The 19,498-nt window shown below is 42.2% G+C and overlaps 2 protein-coding genes across 4 annotated transcripts in view; one reads left to right on the top strand and one right to left on the bottom strand.

Moving 5' to 3' along the window:
* Positions 1–234: 234 nt before the first annotated feature.
* Positions 235–16,115, top strand: mntb (MAX network transcriptional repressor b). Of its 2 annotated transcripts, none has more exons than XM_079649302.1 (6): positions 235–595; positions 3,435–4,191; positions 4,272–4,314; positions 4,637–4,756; positions 9,788–9,980; positions 12,521–16,115. In XM_079649302.1, the coding sequence occupies exons 1-6, from the start codon at positions 523–525 to the stop codon at positions 13,294–13,296; spliced, it is 1,962 nt and encodes a 653-aa protein (XP_079505428.1). In that variant the 5' UTR covers positions 235–522; the 3' UTR covers positions 13,297–16,115. The 2 variants fall into 2 exon arrangements, with proteins under 2 accessions (XP_079505428.1, XP_079505429.1); XM_079649303.1 differs by having other exon boundaries at positions 237–595; positions 4,272–4,313; positions 4,645–4,756.
* Positions 15,606–19,498, bottom strand: part of LOC307018848 (septin-5-like) — a 7,795-nt gene continuing 3,902 nt past the window's right edge. For both annotated transcript variants that reach the window (XM_079649304.1, XM_079649305.1), the window contains exons 6-12: positions 18,875–19,009; positions 18,674–18,791; positions 18,439–18,540; positions 18,254–18,350; positions 17,224–17,366; positions 16,860–16,939; positions 15,606–16,771 (exon numbers count right to left, since the gene is read on the bottom strand). In XM_079649304.1, coding sequence (XP_079505430.1) covers positions 16,883–16,939; positions 17,224–17,366; positions 18,254–18,350; positions 18,439–18,540; positions 18,674–18,791; positions 18,875–19,009 — 652 coding nt within the window. In that variant the 3' untranslated portion in view covers positions 15,606–16,771; positions 16,860–16,882. The remainder of the gene's footprint in view (positions 16,772–16,859; positions 16,940–17,223; positions 17,367–18,253; positions 18,351–18,438; positions 18,541–18,673; positions 18,792–18,874; positions 19,010–19,498) is intronic.

The raw sequence follows: 19,498 nt of genomic DNA, 5'->3' as shown, positions 1-19,498 counted from the left end.
AGACGAAAGTCTTTCTCTGGTCTGCATCCCCTTAACAATTGTATGTTTTGAGCTGTACTGTACTGTACCCAATATACAAGCTGTTAATAAACTTTTCAATCAATCAATCAGTACTTCTCCCACCCCTGTTTGGTAGGTATAACTGTTGACAACACCGCGGAGCAGGATGGAGTGATGCGTTCACCGGGTTTTGCGGGCGGCCGTAGTAACAGGGCGGGGCAGGAATCCGGTGGGTGGACCTTAACGAGAACACGACTCGCCTTGTTGTGTGTATTCCCGTGCTCGCATCGCCATCTTGTTGCAATCCAATTTTTTACGTATGCGAGGATCTACTTTCCGTTCGGTCGGATTAAAAGTCGACCGTTTGCTCTCAGGAGAATCACTGGGCACGGGGATCTCGGGCCTGCGGGTGCGAACCGTGCATACGGCGCTTCTTACCGGGAAACTGCCTGCCCCTCCTCGGTATTTTTCCTCCTTCCGTCCCGGGCCACCGGGTCGCCTGCCGAGAGGGTTTTACGCGCAATGAGCATCGATACACTTTTGGAGGCGGCCAGATATCTGGAATGGCAAGCCCAACAACAACAGATCACACGTGGTGAGTCCAAGAGCAGACTGGTGCATGGTGCTGAACCTACATAAGGACAAATAACACAGCCGAAACTGCCTTTTGGGGGGGCCGTATCCCGTTACTATCAGCGACTGGGCTTGCATTTTCATCAGACCCGCCTATGATGAACGCACGCGTTTGTAGTTTGTGTTTATCTGGGTTCATGCCAAAAAAAAAAGGACGACTGAAGTCTCTGCAAACTCTCTGCTGTCCCCGACTCATTAATTGTTGCACATATTTGTCTCACCTTAATGCGGAAACAAGTCAAAGTTGTCTCGGAACTACTTTACGCGCACTTGATGTGTGTGTGTGAGACAGTTTCAACACTGTAGTGACTCACCATACATCTGTGTGCGTGTATGTGTGTGAGAGTGTGATGGGGCTTAGCAGAGGAGTTCCTGTCAGTAACCGACCATTTACATGTTGTATCTTTGTTATAAAGATACAACATGTACAACTGTAGAGTGTGCAGTATACTTCACTTAAGCTAAAACACATAGGTTTTTAAATATATTTCAAATGGAGTTATTCTCTTCATCGAAGCTTTACACCAGAGCTTCACATATATGTTAATAGAGCCCCTTGCAAAATGTATTTGCCCCTGTTTTGTCCATCGAGCACCGGCAGGGCGGTGTCTTTACATAATACCCTGACATTGCTGAGCTATCTTATGACACACACTTGGGCGGGCCCTCGCACACTCACCCTTCCCTTTTTGTATCTCTGCACGCCAGCATTAACATTTGTGTTCATGTTTCCAAACACTTATTACACACACATGCGAGTTGTCGATCGACAGAATAATCAGTGACTTAGTAAAAAGCTAGACGAGCAGGGTTGCTTTTTGTGTTTCTCCCTATGGTTTCTCCCCTATGATGACGTGTCAGACAACTCAACCCCCTCCCCCCGCATACTTACCCTACCGCGTGCTAGAATCCGCCCACAACGACCACGTGCACATTGCGCCCCCCCCCCCCCCCCCATCCGAGGATACACACTACACACACACTCATCATCCCCGCCCTACCCATTCAGTGTACTGACAGTGGCGGGTCAGAGAGAGAAAGGGGGGTAAGTAGGGCAGCCTTCCTGCTCACCCCCATCCCAACCCAGCCTTTCAAAGCAGAAGTTACGTAATTTACCCCCGCGTGCACTTAACAATATTCGGTATGGCGTGTTGGTTGTACTACAAAATCTCAAGCAACATGTCAAGCGTGCCGTCATATGCCACCAGCAATGGTGTAAAGTTACTAAGTACATTTACTCAAGTACAATCTTTGAGTAACTTGTACTTAAGTATTTGCAGTTTATGCTACTTTGTACTTCTACCACACTACAATTCAAAGGTATATGGTGTACTTTTACTCCACTACATGTATGTAATACCTAGTTACTTTGCTTATTTGTATTAATGATGGGAAATATAATCTGACATCACATTCACAAGCTACCCTGCAGCAATTAAAACGAGCTGCACCTTTACCAGCTTTGGTAACACATTATTGCATCAATCATTATAATCAAAACATGATGTATGTTATCAACAATCCGCAGAATGAGTACTCTACTCTTACTTTTGGTACATTAAGCATAAGGGAACACACTATTCCATTAGTGCAGCAACATAGTTTGTATTGCACGTCATCGCATTAACCTGTACAGGCCGTCCTGAAGTGCACTCTTCTGAGGGAACATTGCATCATCAGGGGCTGCAGTTTCATGTGGAGAAGAAACAAAAGTGTTACTTAACAGGCAGCCAGCACTGTTGGGATGTGGTGTTTCTATTTTCTTTGATAATGGCTGAGCTGTGTGTTGCATGTCAGAGGAAGCCCTGGGATCTTCTCTGTCTAATGTGGTTGTTTCCATGGAAACTGAGGGCTTTCCACATTGCTTTGAGTCTTCCCGGTGCAGTTTGCAATAACTGCTCACTTATCACTTACGGTGTGTGTGTTTGCGTCTGCATACTTTACACAAGCACAGCGTGGGAAGATTCCTGTCCCACGATGTGATTCAAAACATTTTGGTGGTGTGTTTCTGTTTGCAATTCAGTGATGCTTCATGTGGTCATGATGGTCATGATGGTCCTGACGTAGTTCAGCTGCTCGGTGCGGGAACGGTCCATTCACAGATGGGTGGGGGGGTCTCTTTCCAGTCAGGAAACGGATGCAGACATGATTTCTGTGATTATGTTACCCTCCGCACAATGAGAATCTGTGATGACATCATTCTTTTTGTGTAGAGTAGTGCACGTAGTGTTGGGATGAATACAACACCAAAGTGACATCCTCTCTGAATAAGTGATTTGTAGCACAACAATTAAAAAGTACCTGAAGGAAACTTTAATCATTTGTTGGATTTAGGTTGACAAATTACAAGTTTTTAAAATGATTTGCGTGTGTGTTTGCATCTCTTTTGTTAAGGCAAGAGTCCAGTTTATCTATCATCTGAGCCAAGAGCAGGTTTCCCATACTGGTTCAACCACAGGACTGTTTTAATGGCAAACAACATATGTTAACTAAGTGAAAAGTAGAGGTGATGCACGTAACAGCATTAGAGATGCATACATTGCTCCATTGAGAAGATTGTTCAATAAACCAGGATGTGAGCTAACAAGTGACGAATACATTTATTGTGTCGTGCCTATTGGACCTTATATTGATATATAGGGTGTCAGTAATATCTAAAACTTCTTTCAATTGGTCTGCCCCTTATGTACATTTGACTCTCGTCCGCTCTTATCCTCTTGTCCCCCTACTTTTTTGGGTGTTATCCATTATCCCCCACTGCTCACTTATTGTTCTGCTTCTCTATTTCCTGCTTTCCACAGAGGAGGAGCAGCGCAAAGAGAAGCAGCTCATCAACAGGGAGGCGGAGTCTATGCGCGTGGAACTCGTGACCTCGTTGTCTCAGCCAATTAGAGCCAATCACGTCACTTGGGGAAATGACACTCACCACCAACAGCCGTATCACCACCCTGCACCCCCGCCCCCCTCTCTCCCATCTACCCAAATCCCCATCACAGTCATACCAATGGTCCCAGTTGTCACTACCACACACTCGGCCCCGCCCATTAATTTCACAGCGCAGATTGCAACGTCGCTCAATGGCTCGCCGCCAGCCAAGAACCTTTCCTTTCCTCCTCCTCCTCCTCCTCCGCAGCAGCATCATCATCATCATCATCATCATCATCCCCATCCCTCCTCTCCTCACCTGTTGTGCCCCCCCCACATAAAAGTAGAGACTAGTCCACAGTTAAAGGTAGAGACCAGTCCTCTGATAAAGGTAGAGATGAGTCCCCTGATTAAGGTAGAGACTTGTCCCCTGATAAAGGTAGAATCTAGTCCCCTGATAAAGATAGAATCTAGTCCCCTGATAAAGATAGAGAGTAGTCCGCAGATGATTGGTGCTCAGCCCAGCCAATCACAACCTCAAATTCAGATTCAGTACACAACCTCCATCAGCACTAATGGCTCCGGCTCTCAACATGCACTGGTTCCCCATCAATCTCCACCTTCATCTCAGCCACGGTCTAATGGAGTACTGGACGACCTGAGGGGGCTGGAAGGGAAGAGGAGACCAGGGGGGTAAGTCTGTGTGTGTCTGGTAAAGTTGTGTTGGTTGGTTAAACCTTTTTATTTAAAAATATTTTATTTTGTGCTTTCAGAGCTGGGACCAGAGAGGTGCATAACAAACTGGAGAAGAACAGGTTTGTCATATTAAACTTCTCATAGTTTAGTTGGTCTCAAATCAACATGACATTATGAAAAGAAGCCCTGTTTTTTTTTACCTTGACCACTACATACTCACGAAGTTATATAAAATGTTAGCAGCCAAACACACAGCATATCCTCTAGTCAATCCTTCTCAAAAGGGCAACTTTTGGACCATGAGGTCTCCTTAAATAACTAAAACGTGGTTAATCTCTTGTGCAAATGATGGACTTACTAATGACTGGTGAATATTCTCCAAGACAGTAAGCTAAAGACACACGTATCATAAGTTTGACCCTTTCTCGTTTCTGACTCTTGGCCCTTCAGGCGAGCGCACCTCAAAGATTGTTTCGAGACCCTGAAGAAGAACGTTCCAAATGTTGACGAGAAGAAAACCTCCAACCTCAGCGTTCTCCGCAGCGCTTTGCGTTACATACAGGTAGAGTTTCAAAACATGTTCTTGCTTTCCCAGCATGGTGAGGCTGTGCGCCTTAACACACTGGTGCTGTACTTTAAATATTTGTAGGTAGAACTGACTTCTTGTTTTTCATCCTATTGTTTCTTTCTTCTTGTTTCTTTCTCTGGTATTTAATTGATTGGTTATGCTCTGTGGAGAGCACAGGCTTTGTTCAGTGTAATTGATCAACAATACCGGTTTCATAGCCATTAAGACCTTTGTGTTTTTGTCTCTTGTGACTGTGATATGTTAAATGAGACTAGAAGAAAGCAGAGAATAAATCCTGTGTTCCTGAGTTTTTAAAATGAAAGACCTTACACATGGAGTTTGCTTTTCTTGAGAACATCGTTTTGCATATAAGCATTTCAGTGAGATTATTATCCAGTGGAAGTTATGTAACTCCATCCTGTAGTCATGTATTGTCTTCCAAGTATATAACAGAAAAGGAACTGGTAGTCCCTATAATGAACACATTGCAAAGGATCAAAGTGGGACTTCTGTGGGGAAAGATTTGTGGCATATTGTAGTTGTGTAAAGAATTGGAATTGTGTTGCTGGGGGCGGTGAGGTGGAGGGATCTGTGTAGCCGGAAGAGCCACATTTTTCAGTCTTAAAAGTAGACGAGGGAGGATTCTGCAGTGACATAATTTGCAGATCGTTTTAGGTGGTTCGTTTTTTGTGATTAAAGGCATGATTTGAGTTCAGTGGAACATATGCAAAGGAGGGTCTGTGGAAAAGACAAAACAAGACATCCTTTTGCAGGGGTTTGTCTTTGACATGAGCTGATAAGGGGTTTTTACATACTGCCCAACTAGCTCGAAGTTCCCATATTAAATAAAAGGAAAACAAGAAAAAATAAATACCAACCTCATAATTGTTGTCGGTAGTAGTGCGGAATTACTCGGTCAATAAATCAATTAGTTTGTCGACATTAATGTAATGACCGAAAGTTAATCAACAACAAATTTGATAACCCAGTAATGATGATCGATGTTAATATGTAGTTTCTGCTACTGCAATGTGAGCATTTTCTTGTTATTGCTGTATTCTTTGTGATTATAAATTGGACATTTTAGATTCAAAACTTGCTCCCTGTGGTTCGAGGGAATTTATTTAGTTTTTACTATTTTCTGTATTTTAAAGATTCAGCAAGATAATTATGTTAAAAATACTATCAGTTTAGGTGAAACCCAATGTTTGTTTCTCTCCTTCAACTTGTAACGTGTAAAACGTGAACTAAGATGCCTTATTTGTGTTGAAGTGAAATGAATCTGGAGCATCCTGCAGGGTACACGCAGGCTGCTGCACAATCTCTCACTTTAAAATACTTCATTTCTATCCTGGTGTTAGCTGTGTTCTCTGTTCATGAATCACAAATCCAGCCCAAAACGTTTTCATTGGCAAGAGTCTGGCATGGCGAACGCACAGTGCCAGACAGGCTTTCACACAAAAAAGACTAGGCTTTACAATATCACTGATTTAGATGTTAAAAACACTGCATCACCAAAAAAACACACCTTTTTTACATTTCGGAGTTCTTCATAAAACAAAAACATTTCTCTCACATGCTGCCCTCCTGCATTTAGTTAATTTTAGTATTTAGTGGGTTAAAAGACCGGGTGCAGGGACTGAATCTTACATTTGGACTACAGACTTTTGCAATCAATACAATTTGATTCTACGTAGAGTGACACACTAACATAGCTGCCAAAGTGTCTAATTTTTTTAGCTGATTGTCTGTGCTTTGCATATTTCCCCTCCACCGTCTCCTCTGATAATATAATTGGTTGGTTTTATTTAGACAAGCGACTCCCCCCATTCCCCCACCTCCCCTCTCAGTACCTGTCCTCATGTAAACCTCAGCCTCTCCCTCTCTCTGCGCCACGTGAGATCTGAGCACATGGCTACTGCAAGCCCGGTGACGTCACCGTTCGAGGCTGCAGAGAGGTGATAGGTACCGGCTGCAGCAGCGTTACCATGGTTATAACTGTGGAATAGGTACAGATTTTTGCCACAGCTGTATTCAGACATTTTCTCTGTCTTTTGACCCTCGTCTGTCTTAACCTTTTTAATCTCTTCTCTGTCCGTCTCAACCTGTGACTCCTGGATGTCACTTGGTAACCATAGCAACAGGCGGCAGGTGGCAAGAGCACTGGGGTCCACCCCTCCGTGTTTGTCTAGTGTGAGGGTGTGTGTGTGAAAATAATTAAACCAATCATATTCTGGTAATTTTTGTAGATGGTTATTAGCTTCCAGCTTCCAGGTCTTAAAGAGATTCATTTTACTCCTTATACATTCATACATCAACCTAGTGACGATCACATGTCGGCACAGATGTGTGTGTGATCAGCCAAATGCCATCAGACTTGGGTCACTTTCACCTTTTTGTTCTAGAGATGGTGTCTTTAGATGAACGATAAAGGAGGCATAGATGAAGCGGAGGAGGAGGGGGAAGGCTGTCGAGGGAGCGATGGATGTAGGAGTACAAGGAGAGGGGGTGTGCGATGGAAGTGCAGACGGGGGGGTTGGAAGTGAGCTGGAGCATCAGACGGGCAACCACCCAGTCACAGCTCTCCTTATATGTGATTACCTCTCTGCTCCACCCAATTAGATGGCCCCTTATGTTGTTTTACAAACTGCTGCTCAAGCAGCCAAATCCTTATGGAGGAGGTTGCCAAGGAAACTGCTATGGGTGACAGCTGTTTCCTTGGTGATTTGCTGCAACCTTAATGGTGTCTGGGTTTGTAGACCTTGAATTGATGCACACACTGGAGCAGAGGTGGTTCCTCTGTATCTGGCTTCAGCTAGGATGTCTGTTTCAAAGAACATCTGTTGACCGTGTGACTGCAAGTGTGTCAGTAAGGATGTTCTGAAGTGGAGGTATATTCAGATGTGAGTGTGAATTTGATTGATTCATCCACCTGAGGCATGATGCACGGCAGGAGGCGGCCTTTGGGGCGTGATGCGGTTGATCCCACCATGCAAAATAAAGATGTGGTTCTCTGACAGAAAAACACAGATTTTCCAAGTTTTTCTCATGTAAGTTTATGAGTTGAATGTGTTTTTATTCTTGTGAATAACTGACATAGGACACATGTTACAAATTCTGGATCTGATTTGCAGTAATTTCTACCTCCACTTCACTCCTGAACTCTAAAGCACATAGATGGGTGTGGTGTTAGATGAAAGATGGTGAGCCGTCTGGATTGGTTACAGTAGCAAACAGGGCCGGTAGCAGTGAGGAAAGCATGCCTGCATGTGAGTCTGTCACATGCCTGCTGAAAGTAACTGGCTTCGTTCACTGAAGTGAGTGTCCTGTTGAAGAATCATGCGCTTATTTTATATCTTCTCCCTCCTGTATTTGCATACTTTGTTTCTCTTTTTGGTTGTGCCAGTAGGACAGGAAACTGTTTCCGCTATGTTTTCTCAATATATATATACTGTATATGTTGACTATTTAAAAAAGATTGATATTCAGTTGACTGAAATGAACAACTGTCTTATTGGGCCATTGCAGTTTAAACAAAAATAACTCTGTAAGGGGAGGGGAGTAATATTCCATCACAAAATAAATGTTATTTTCACCCAAATTGCCCTTATAGGACTTCTAGTAATGACATAACCAGCCGGACACAGCAAAAACCAGGTTTCTGTTTCTGGTTAAAAGCATCGCCCCTTCCTTTTCCCCCCTCTCCATGCCCCTCCACACCTACTCATTTTCCTCCCTGTACCTCTACCTCCTCCCCCACATTCCTCTCTAGTAATCTGTTAATGTCCTTACCCCCGTCATACTGTTTGGTGTTCATGCGTCAGCTGACCCGCACAGAAACTGGGTCACAGACGGCATGGTGGAGCTGGAAAAGCTCTTCCCAAATCTTTCAGTTTAGTCCTCTTTTCTGCGTTTCCTGCTGTGTTTGTCTTCCTAGTTTATTTTGCAAAACTACAGAAACACGTGACAAGTCTGAGCTCACTAATCATACTTTCCCTCAGTCTTATGTGACTCTAATGTTCATGCTGCAGTAATTAATCTATATCAGAATTGTTGGATTATCTTGAACTGAGGTGATTTGTGGAAATGGAAAAAGGAAGGATGTTTATTCTCAAATTGACCCTGTTTTTGGAAAGACAAGCGTGATATCCAGGAAATGGGAGGAGCTTAGGTTGATGACACCAATGAAAGCAGTGTGAACATGCTTGAATTTGCATGCGTGCCTTCCTGTTGCCCTATGAAGTGCAGGGCACAGGGAACATTTTGTTTCAGGATTGTGCAAGCTAGTAGAAATGTGGGAGGGACCAAGGCTGCACAGAGAAAGAAAGTAGATTCCTTTTCTGTCACAGTGCCAGTTCTTTGAATGATTTAAGATTAATACTAGCTTCCTAACCGTTTCATAAGCTTTATTCTAGTAGTAACGCTTGCCTCAGATGGAACAGGCTTCCGTTTCCCCTCCTGTTTTTGTAAATTGAATCGCCCTCTTTCCTGTTTTATGATCTACTCTTTTCCGTGTTAATTTGCTGTTGCCTGTGTGAGCTATTAATGCAAACTCCCTCTTCTTCCTCCTTCTGTTTCATATTAATAACTCGTGCCCAGTTTTAGTATTTCAGGGCGTATAATCCATCTAATTCCCTCAAGCTTTTATTACCCCTGCAAACTTAATTAACAGCAGCTTAATAATACAAAGGGAAAAAAACAAAGTTGTATTGATCAGAACTAACCACATGACTGAGGGAGGTATTTTTTGTTAATAAGAAACTCAGAGCAATGAATGTCATAATAATTCTGCGGAAATCGATATCACGCAGCAATAACAATAATTAGCATGAATGAATGAAAGCCATTGTCGATGATATTGTCTGGCCTTTCTTTGTTTATTAAGACTGCAGCTGAATACAGGCTTGTTTCTACAACCATGTTCCTATCAGGGTTTCTTTATTATACCGTGATTGTATATTTGAAGTGTCTTTGAGTGATTTTTTTTTTTTCTCATTTCATCTGCTTTCTGTGTCTCTCTGGAAGACTCTGAAGCGTAAGGAGAAGGAGTACGAGCACGAGATGGAGCGTCTGGCCAGAGAGAAGATCTCGACGCAGCAGCGGCTGGCCGAGCTGAAGAACGAGCTCAGTCAGTGCATGGACGTCATGGAGATCGACCGAGTGCTGCGACAGACCATCCAGCCCGAGGACGACCAGGCCTCCACGTCCACTGCCTCAGGTACAGCGCTGACGGACTACTTCTCACACACATTCATCCATAACTTATACCTTTCTGTTAACTTTAGCTTTTTAGTTTGCACACGACACCCAAGGTTTCTTTTATTTTTTTTCTCCATTAACTGTGGAGTTTCTTTGGGAGTTTTTCCTTGTGAGGGTCAGAGGACAGAGGGTGTCACATTCTTAATCTGTATAAACTATCTCGCTCAGACAAACGTACATTTGGGATATTGGCCTATGTAAATAAACTTTGATGGATTGACTTTGAAAACTGATCACAAGAGGTGAATTAACAGATAAAGCTTTATTTCTAGAGGCATATGCAAGCCCAAAAGAGTAAGTGGTAGTAGTTATATTTGAATTTCAGTTTACCTCGGGACTTTGTCGCAATGGAATTTTTTTCAATAATACATTAAGATAAGATGGTACTTTAACGATCCCCGAAGGGAAATTCAGGTGTAATAGCAGAAACAGAACAAGAATGAAACACACATGAGAATAAACACCGGGATAATAACAATTAAAGTAATTCAACATTTAGTGAGTTAAACTCCGATGAGGTCAATGTACATATAAAGGTATGGACAAGGTTAAGTGTATATATACATTGAACTGTGCAGGTAGCAGTGCGGGGGGAAGTCCTATGTGCATACACATTTACTGATAATACACTCATTCTGACTAGCTGGATCGGTTAGCAGTGACAATAGGACCATTTTATGATATTACATTTTGATTAAGTCTTAACTTTCATTACACGTGCACATACTACGTCAGCAGCATGCCGGTAGACTGCACAGCTAAGGGAGCTGACAACAAACATGTCAGCTTTTTGGAGTTATTTCACGCTATCTTTGCCAGCGAGTTCTACGACCACTTGCAATATCTGCAGAGTAAATGCCTGGAGGGCTGGCCATAGCAATGCTAATTATAACACAACCAACTTAATAAAGCACCTAAAGAAGCATCCTGCCATGATTTGTTTACCAAGTCTATGGTGCGCAATTTCCTTTCAATTAAGTTAACATTTTTCAATGCTTTTTTGATGACTTTAAGTTTTCCAAAGTTAGGAAAGTAATGTTCTGCCTGATGACCCATTACGCATAAAATAATTATCCAAAGAGGCAGCTTATTATTAAAACGCTGGTTTCAGATACGTACTCTGTATCGGAACTGAAATGTAATCAGTGCATCTTTTATTATTTAAAGGGATACCATTATGCAAAATCCACTGTTTCATGTCTTTTATATACACATGTGTCCCCTCTGTGTAAAGAGATTCTTAAAGTTTCAGGAAAAAAGATTCGCTCACTTTCTGTCCTGATCCTTTTATATAAAAACCTGTCTGAAAATGAGTTTATCAGATTTTGGCCACTTTATGATGTCATAACGTTTTTTTGGCTTGTGTAACCATTAGCCAATAACCAACCAAGGTAACCCCCCCCCCCCACACCTTAACACCTGAATCTCCTCCTGAGCACCATTGTGTTTTTTTAATCAAATATCTGAGGGGCGTTGCAACATCGTTGCTTGCTTTAAAAGAAGCACAATTCATTATGTCAGACCTTGGAAAGTATCTAGATATCCCTGCCCTAATGCCAAAGTAACTGGCAACTGAATATGTTTTGCCGTTTGATGTCTACGTCTGGACCGCTGCGTAAAAAGGACCGCAGCTCCGTGTTGAGGGTTTCTGCCCTGTTGCTTCTCCGCTGTTTTCTTGTCCCTCTTGTCTTTTTCTTTTCTTCACTGGGGACTCATCAGCCACTAACCATTCATCCAAATTACTGTGCTCTCCAAATTCATTTAAATTAATATTGAAATCCTCCATGTTGCTCTTGGACGGTAGACAACGGAAAACTAAAGACAGGCTAACAGTTTGAAAAGCAAACTGTCTACAGTTCAATCGACCAGACTTCTTTCTGCAGATGTGATAGTCCTTAACAACGGTCAATAAATCCTTGACAGCGGGCTGTACTACTGGATTAACAACGTGTCACGTGTTCTGAATTGACCAATCAGAATCGAGTATACAACTAAGCCATGTAATAAGCACATATAACACATACAGATGGCACTTGTGTATCTTATTCAATGTTACATTTATGTAGACCACTGCATTATTTGGTCACTTACAACATTCTCTGCAACATTTAGCATGTTTTATTTTTTTGACATGCATATAGTTTACTTCATCTGCACATTGGTCTTGCAACATAATCTTGCACTATTTTTTATATATATATATATATGACAATAAAGGCTTTTCCAGGTAGGTACATTTCTATGGGGGTATGATGGTGCGAAAATAAGTAGTAGGATAAGGTGAAATATATAAATATATAACGATTGAAAAAACAAATACAGAATAAAGACAAGTATTTAAATATGCATAAAGATGATAATAAAGGCAAATATTTAAATATGCAAAAAAAGCCTAAAAAATGTGTACAGTGAATATATGACAAACTGCAGTGTATGATATTTCAAAGTGGAGGGCTATGCTGGATCATCATGACTAACAGTTTCCTCTCTGGTCCACAGAAGGAGAAGAAAACTTTGAGCAGGACATTGACGACGATGACCCGGCCCCTCTTGCTCCACCCTCCCTCTCCAAAGCTCCCGTTATACATGCCCAGCAGCTGCTCACCTCTCACCTGTCCATCCAGCACGCCACCCTGCCTCTGGGGGTCCTGACCACGTCCTCCCCCTCCGCCCCCCCTCAAGCCATCGCACCGGCGCCAGGCCTGCCCCCTCCACAGCTCGCACATCCCATCCAGCAGCTCCAGCCCACCGTCATCGCTCATGCTGCCATCTCCCACCCGTCAGTCATCCAGGCTGTCAATCACGGCCTGCCGTTGAATCTCAAGCACCTAACGCATATCGCCCCGTCCCCCGGCCCCATGTCCTCCATGTCCTCCATGTCCTCCATGCCTCAGACAATCGCTCAAGGTGCTCACCAGCAAATATCCGCGCAGCCCATCGGACACATCACCGTCCACCCCTTGGCTCACCTGCAATCCCACCTCCCGACTCTCTACCCCCAGGGCGTGTCAGTCTCCCAGCCCACCATGGTGGGACACATCACCCACACCTTCACCCATCACACCCTGCCCCACGTCCATGCTAACCCTCAAGCTAACACTAACGGAGCCCAGATGAACAGCACAGCCGTCATCAGCCAGGGGCACCCGTCGCTAGGGAAACCCACAGCAGTGCTGGCCCCCCACCCCCAGCTGGTTGGTCAGGCTGCGGTCCTCAACCCTGTCACCATGGTAACAGTCCCAACCTTTCCTGTCAGCACGCTCAAACTGGCCTGAAAGATGAAAAAAAAAAAAAAAAGTGGGAAAGATTCTGAACTGAACTTCCGGATGAACTTTCACACTCCTGTCAATAATCACTAGCAGAGAATCTCTGACGAAACATTCACCAGGAAAAAATTGTTTTTTCTGGACCACGTGTGACGAATATCTCCAGAGATATCTCAGTCTCAGCTCGTTCGTTTGTGAACATTGACGCAGAGTCGGTGGGTGAGGCCATTGTTTGTGAAGATAAGACTGTGACATTCGTCTGCGCTGCAAAGACAGGAACTCTGTTTGAGCTTCCTTTACACCAGAAGCACTAACATTATAAGCTCACACTCAGGCATCTAAGATTTACCTTTTCCACTCATCGAGGGAAAACGCACGAAAGAGAGATTTGTTTGTCGTGAGGTTGTTGCCGTGGTGATACAGTATGTGCTTGTTTTTGTGTTCATATATTCATGACGTCACGTGGGACATCCTGGAGAAAAGCTGTCACTGATGTGTTTGAGAGCAGAGGAGGGATCTCGCTGATCCAAATGAATTACAGAGAAGTGTGATCAAATATGAGGTGCACCACATTACATGGCCAGATCTACAATTACAAAGAGAAAGACCAAAAGAAACAACTGAATCATATTTGTGTGATTTCTGTTCAGCTGACAGCTTCTGATCATGTGAGCAAGTGTCCCATTCAACAGTGGAGTTATTTTATCCACTTCCCCTTTGGCTCTCTTTATGGAGGACTCTAAAACAGTGGAATGTTTAAAGATTGTAATATGAGACTAGATATTGTATATTGTACTAGATATTTTTTTAAAGCACTGCTGGTCAATACTAATTGGTCAAAATAGTGTCCCCTTTTAAAGGGTAGAAGAAGGGTATAGATAACATGGTTTGCTTAACATACAGAAGCCTGTTTTAGTGGCCTTGTGGAGAAATCTAGAGAGAACATGACCTTTGCCTGTTAGTTATTGGAGATTTGATTTCCTTGTAGGAAGTCGACCAAACACATTTAAAGGTAGAGCAATACGTTAAAGATAAGCAGTCATAAAGTCTGAGAAAGACTTCAGACTAATGCTGTCAGTTATATTTATAAAGATAGCACATTCCACTTTTGTCCCACAGAGAAAGGCTCGACCATAAATAAATGGCATGTTTGTAAACCAATCAAGTCCTGTAATAGACTGTCTGGACATCAAGCTGAACAAAAATCTATATTGTCACAAATACATGACAAAGATGGGGGGGGGGGGGGAAACCTTAAAACTGCTCTCGAAACACTCAGTGACAGGTATCCTATTCAGGGCTACGCAGATTTTTATCCTCTTCACTCTAAAGCAACAGCTCCCCCTGCTGCCTCATACTGATGCTGCACATGCACACACATACACACATACATACACACACACACACATACATACACACACACACACACATACACACACACACACATACATGCACACACTCAACACAATGGGGGCACAATGCAAAGATAATGCACAGGCTTTAAAATGTGTAAAAACAAAGAGACTGTTGAGTCTAAAAGAACTCTTGGCCTTTTATAACATAACACATCTTAACTCAAGTAAAAATCCTGAGTTGTGTACTGCATTATATTACATACAGTATGGGACTTTGGTCACATGATTAACTCAAAAATGCTGGGAGGAGTTGAGATGTGGATGCAAGCTCCAGAAGAGATTTGGAAATAGCTCTTTAAGCGTGAGAAGAGTTTACACTTTAATGCCATTTTGTGAAGGATAATTTGGCAGAAATATGACCCTTTCTGTATATCAAATTATATCGAACACAAAGCCAAATCTTCTGCTCCAGACCAGAAAATGTGTTGAAACCCACTTGTCTTTGCGTATGTCTATGTATGTTAATGTGCACACACTCAAAATGGCTTCACAGCCTTCTTGCCAGCCTATACATGTCACACCATGAAATCTCCCATCAGTATATGTAGTCACTGTCCTCTGCTGTGTCTGTGTGTTATGTCTGTATATGTAACTATTCAATACGTTTTATATCCTGTACTATAGTTATCCTACTGTACCTGTAGCATGGCTGTTTTTGGTTCTGCAGTTTGCCCCGTGCATGATGGAGTGTGTGCGTGTAGCAAGCAAGCTATTTTTTTACACAGAGGTGATTTATGGGATGAGTCTGTCTGGGTGCTATCGTGTGTGCCTTAACTCAGTTTTACTGAACACTGTGACAACTCCGGCAAAACACGAACACAATGAGCGAATGGAAGAGACAAATATTTACTGTCATGATTGGATTTTTTTTACGTTTTTAAGTTTTCCATTTTGTGAGATGGATTGAGACAATGAGTGGAAAAAGTAAATAAAAAGAAAAAAATATGCTCTTTTCTGGATAACATAAGTTCTAATATTTGAGTTTTGTAATATTTGTATGTATGTATGAAAGTTTTGTAAATTTGTGATTGTATGCACGTTTTGGCATATGAGTGTATGTGTCTTAAAATTTTAAACGCTTGTTTCTTTTTGGTTTTGTTGCATGTAGATTGCCGGTTAAGTTTCTTTTGTATAAATGTTTTTTTTTTTTTGGGACCATGTACAATACTGTATAACGTGGGCAGGATCTTGGACCTCATGCTACATTGATATTATATATGAATATAAAAACATGTTTTCCCTATGGAGAAAGTTTTAAGTTATATATCGCCTGTACACTTTGGGCTGCCTTTTAGATCTAACTGTCCACTGTTCAAGATAACAATGATGATAATGGATAAAACATATTAATGATGAAGAATTTTGCTGATGAAATAATAAAGATTCTTAATAAATCTTATTACATTTACAACACATCTTGCTCCTGTATTTATTTATTTTCTCCTGTAACAACATGAACCATCTGCAGTTTGAATGTTTTTTTATTGAAATGTTTCACTTGTCCATACAAAACATCTAAAACTAAAGATTAAAAATAAAACTTAAAAAAACAGTTGATTGAAAAGTAGTACAATATGAAAAATGTTTATACATTTAAGACCCAACTATCACCTCACTACAATGTCCCCTAGATGGCAGTTTTACACCCTTATCAAGGTTACAAGAGAAGCATTTGATTAAATGAATGGAATAAAAGTAATAATGAATGTGAAGCTGCCGAAAAACTCTCTCTTTGGAAGAAGTGAGACCTGAACATCTTGAACACAACCCTTTTTACATTGAGGGTTGTTTCTAATTAGCTTTTTTGACTGGCGTTTATTCATCTAACGGATCTCTGGGTGTGTTGTTGGGATTGTGGAGGGGTGGCTCCTTTTAACCATAGCACCTTTTTTTCCCACAGAAATGTTTGTGTGACCCTGGAGGACCATGATGCCAGCCTTCATCACTTTAAGATGGTAAGTAAGTCCATTAAACAAGGACTCTGTGTTCCTGGTTGCTCAGAAACCGTCTCTCTGGCTTTGATGCATGTGCTGCTGGACTCTCTACAGCACCTCCTGCATCCTCCTCAGCTACAGAAGGTAAAGTAAAGGAAGTGAGTGTTGATTATGACCTCTGTAACCAAATTCATTAAAGAAGGAGTTAGTAAGAGAAACGTACCGATGAGCTTTTGCGTCTCGGTGTCAGCTGCAGCCAGCGGCAGGGAGGAGTCTGCCACGCTGCGCTCCTGATGCATGACACTACAACCCGCAAATACATCAATAAGAGCTGCCTGAGCATCTACCTTCATCATCACATAACATATATATTTTCAGAAATCAAATTATATTCAAAATGACTTGAAAACAAATCCCTCTCCTAGACGCAAACTTAGTTTAGTGTAACAGGTTAGTGTACTGTAAATAATAATCGAGACTTGTAAACATAGGGATGCTAAAAAAAGAAGCCATTAGAGAGAATTGTAGGTTCATAGAAAGATTTCCATCAATCAAACTGTGTAGGTGTGAAACCTGACTCCACCCACCTCCATGCGCGTCATATTTGAGATGCACTGGGCTCTGTAATTTTCATAGTGTGTCTCGCCTGTTTGGTCTTTCAGGTCCTGCATATGGGTTTTCACCAACATGTTCCTCAGCAGCAGGAAGTCGGAGTGAGCCGGGTTCTCCACTGAAATTAAACGACAACGTGTTACCAGATCACACTGATGTTCTCATACATACCAGAATAAAAGAAATGCATAAAGATGATGCAAAAATCAAGGTGACGCCCAACAAATGTCCAGGGCCATTTTAAGAGCTAATCAAAAGAAAAAGCGAAAACACAAACTTCTCTGCAGGGACGTGCGCAGACATTTGGAGGGGCTATTGCTCTAAACTGGAAAAGGGCCATTTATTTAGTATTCCATAACTTAATAACAGAGATGGTCAAACTAAAGTGGAGACATGGCAGCACTCCTACAATGAAGCGGGACAGTGAAGTGTTCGCCCGTATGTGAGAGGGCAATCAAGAAAAGAGAGCGAGCGCGCCCCGTCGAGGGAGTTTACAGATGAAGAGACACAAAAAGACAGAAGCACAATAACAAGTATATTTAGGTGTTTGTAAATAACCGACGGTGTCAAGAGGAAGTAAAGTCCCCTGGTTTGTCCCCTACTCTAAATGCCATGAGAAAACTCAAAATCAATATAAGCATATTTAAAAACGGGGACATTTCCGGTGACAGATTGACTCGGGGATTGGCCACCAAAGCCAGGCAGGCATTTGGTTTGATCACCATAGCTATATGAGGCCGGAGGGCTTTCCTTTGCTTTCAGCTGTCAGATTGTAAACAAAGTCACGTGACTTGGGTCAGATGAGAGCGCTGACAAGGTCTATTTTATCGCAGCGAGACGCTACGATAATAATTGTGGGCTTATCATGTTGATTCGGTCACAACAGAAAGAAAAAAAACTCTCGCTCACGGGCTGTTGCCCGGGCAACAATACCCCGTACCTGTGCACGTCCCTGCTTCTCTGTAAAACATTTGAACGAATATAAAAGTATTGAGAGTGTGTTACCTTCTACCACACCCCAGGGATAGACTCGACCTCTGATCTTGTGGCCTTCACTCTCCACCTGAACATTACTCCCAATTACTGCAAACGGGATGCTGTCCTGCAGGGAGAAGCAACACATCAGTGAACTGTTTAACATGGAAGAGCCATTCAATTTTAAAGAGAGAAATGAAAGTAAATTGAATAACCTTGAGTAATTGATCCTGTTTTTTTAAGTCTTCATCCTCATCTGAATCACACTCAGGAAACTGATAGATGTTGATCCCAAACTGCTCGATCTGCTCTCTGATCTACAGTACATGAACACATAATAATGAGAGATTAGAGAATAAAAGAGAGAAATTGACAGAAATACAATTGAAAAAAATATATCTTCAATACGTGAACTCTCCCTGACTGATGTGTGTGCTTATGATCTCATACCTTCATCTTCTTTCTCTGGACCTCTGCTTCTGTCAAGCTGTCTGCCTTGGCCACTACAGGGACTATGTTGACTTTGTTGTGCAAGGCCTTCATACACGCCACATCCAGAGGTCTAAGACTGAGACAAAACAGTAATGTAAGTGTCAACGCACACATGCAGAAACATCTTTTATGTGCAAAAGTCAAAACATGTTAGCGTACCCGTGGCCATATGGAGAGATGAAGTAGAGGCAGCAGTGGACTCTGTTGTCCTGGATGTTCCTTCTGTTCAGCCCGCTCTCATCTCTGAAGTACTGTTCGAACTGCTTGTCGATATAGTCCTCTAATGGCTTCCAGCTGATGCAAACAAACAATCTCTGTGAGTCAAACAACAACAACAACCCTAACAGACAGTTTATAATGTGAGGATGTGAGGATAAAAATGTTGAATAAAACGTAACTCTTAGATTTTCTATACATCTCCATGTGCCTCTATGAATGCATTTCCGTCTGATTTGTGTTGGTGTATTGTATACCAAGTAAAAGTTTGTATATATTTATTTTCCTGCCAATGGTGTTTCCTCACTGTAATTCTGTAGTTCCTGATTTCATGTTGTATTAAATGCTGCTAGTGTTGAGAGCAAGTGGTGTAACATACTATTCGTATGAAAACGGTTGATAAAAGTCCCCAGAATTAAATGACATGACGACACATGAGGAAGGGAGGATAAAACAAGCGCTCCTGGCTGGAAAGGTACCAACCCCCTCAGGTGCAGTCACTTCCCTTAATGAGAACTTATATGCTGCCTTCCTCCATGTTGATTAAACCTGCTGCAGAGCCACTAT

Source organism: Notothenia rossii, assembly GCF_949606895.1.
Source record: "Notothenia rossii genome assembly, chromosome: 9".
Classification (NCBI taxonomy): Eukaryota; Metazoa; Chordata; class Actinopteri; order Perciformes; family Nototheniidae; genus Notothenia; species Notothenia rossii.
This window is presented reverse-complemented; position numbering and strand designations above follow the sequence as displayed.

What these genes read in the sequence shown, in the direction of transcription:
- mntb (XM_079649302.1), top strand. Translation starts at nt 523, where the DNA reads ATGAGCATCGATACACTTTTGGAGGCGGCCAGATATCTGGAATGGCAA. An exon ending in ACAACAACAGATCACACGTG is followed by an intron (nt 596 to 3,434) that starts GTGAGTCCAAGA and finishes TGCTTTCCACAG; the next exon opens with AGGAGGAGCAGCGCAAAGAG. An exon ending in CTCCACGTCCACTGCCTCAG is followed by an intron (nt 9,981 to 12,520) that starts GTACAGCGCTGA and finishes TCTGGTCCACAG; the next exon opens with AAGGAGAAGAAAACTTTGAG.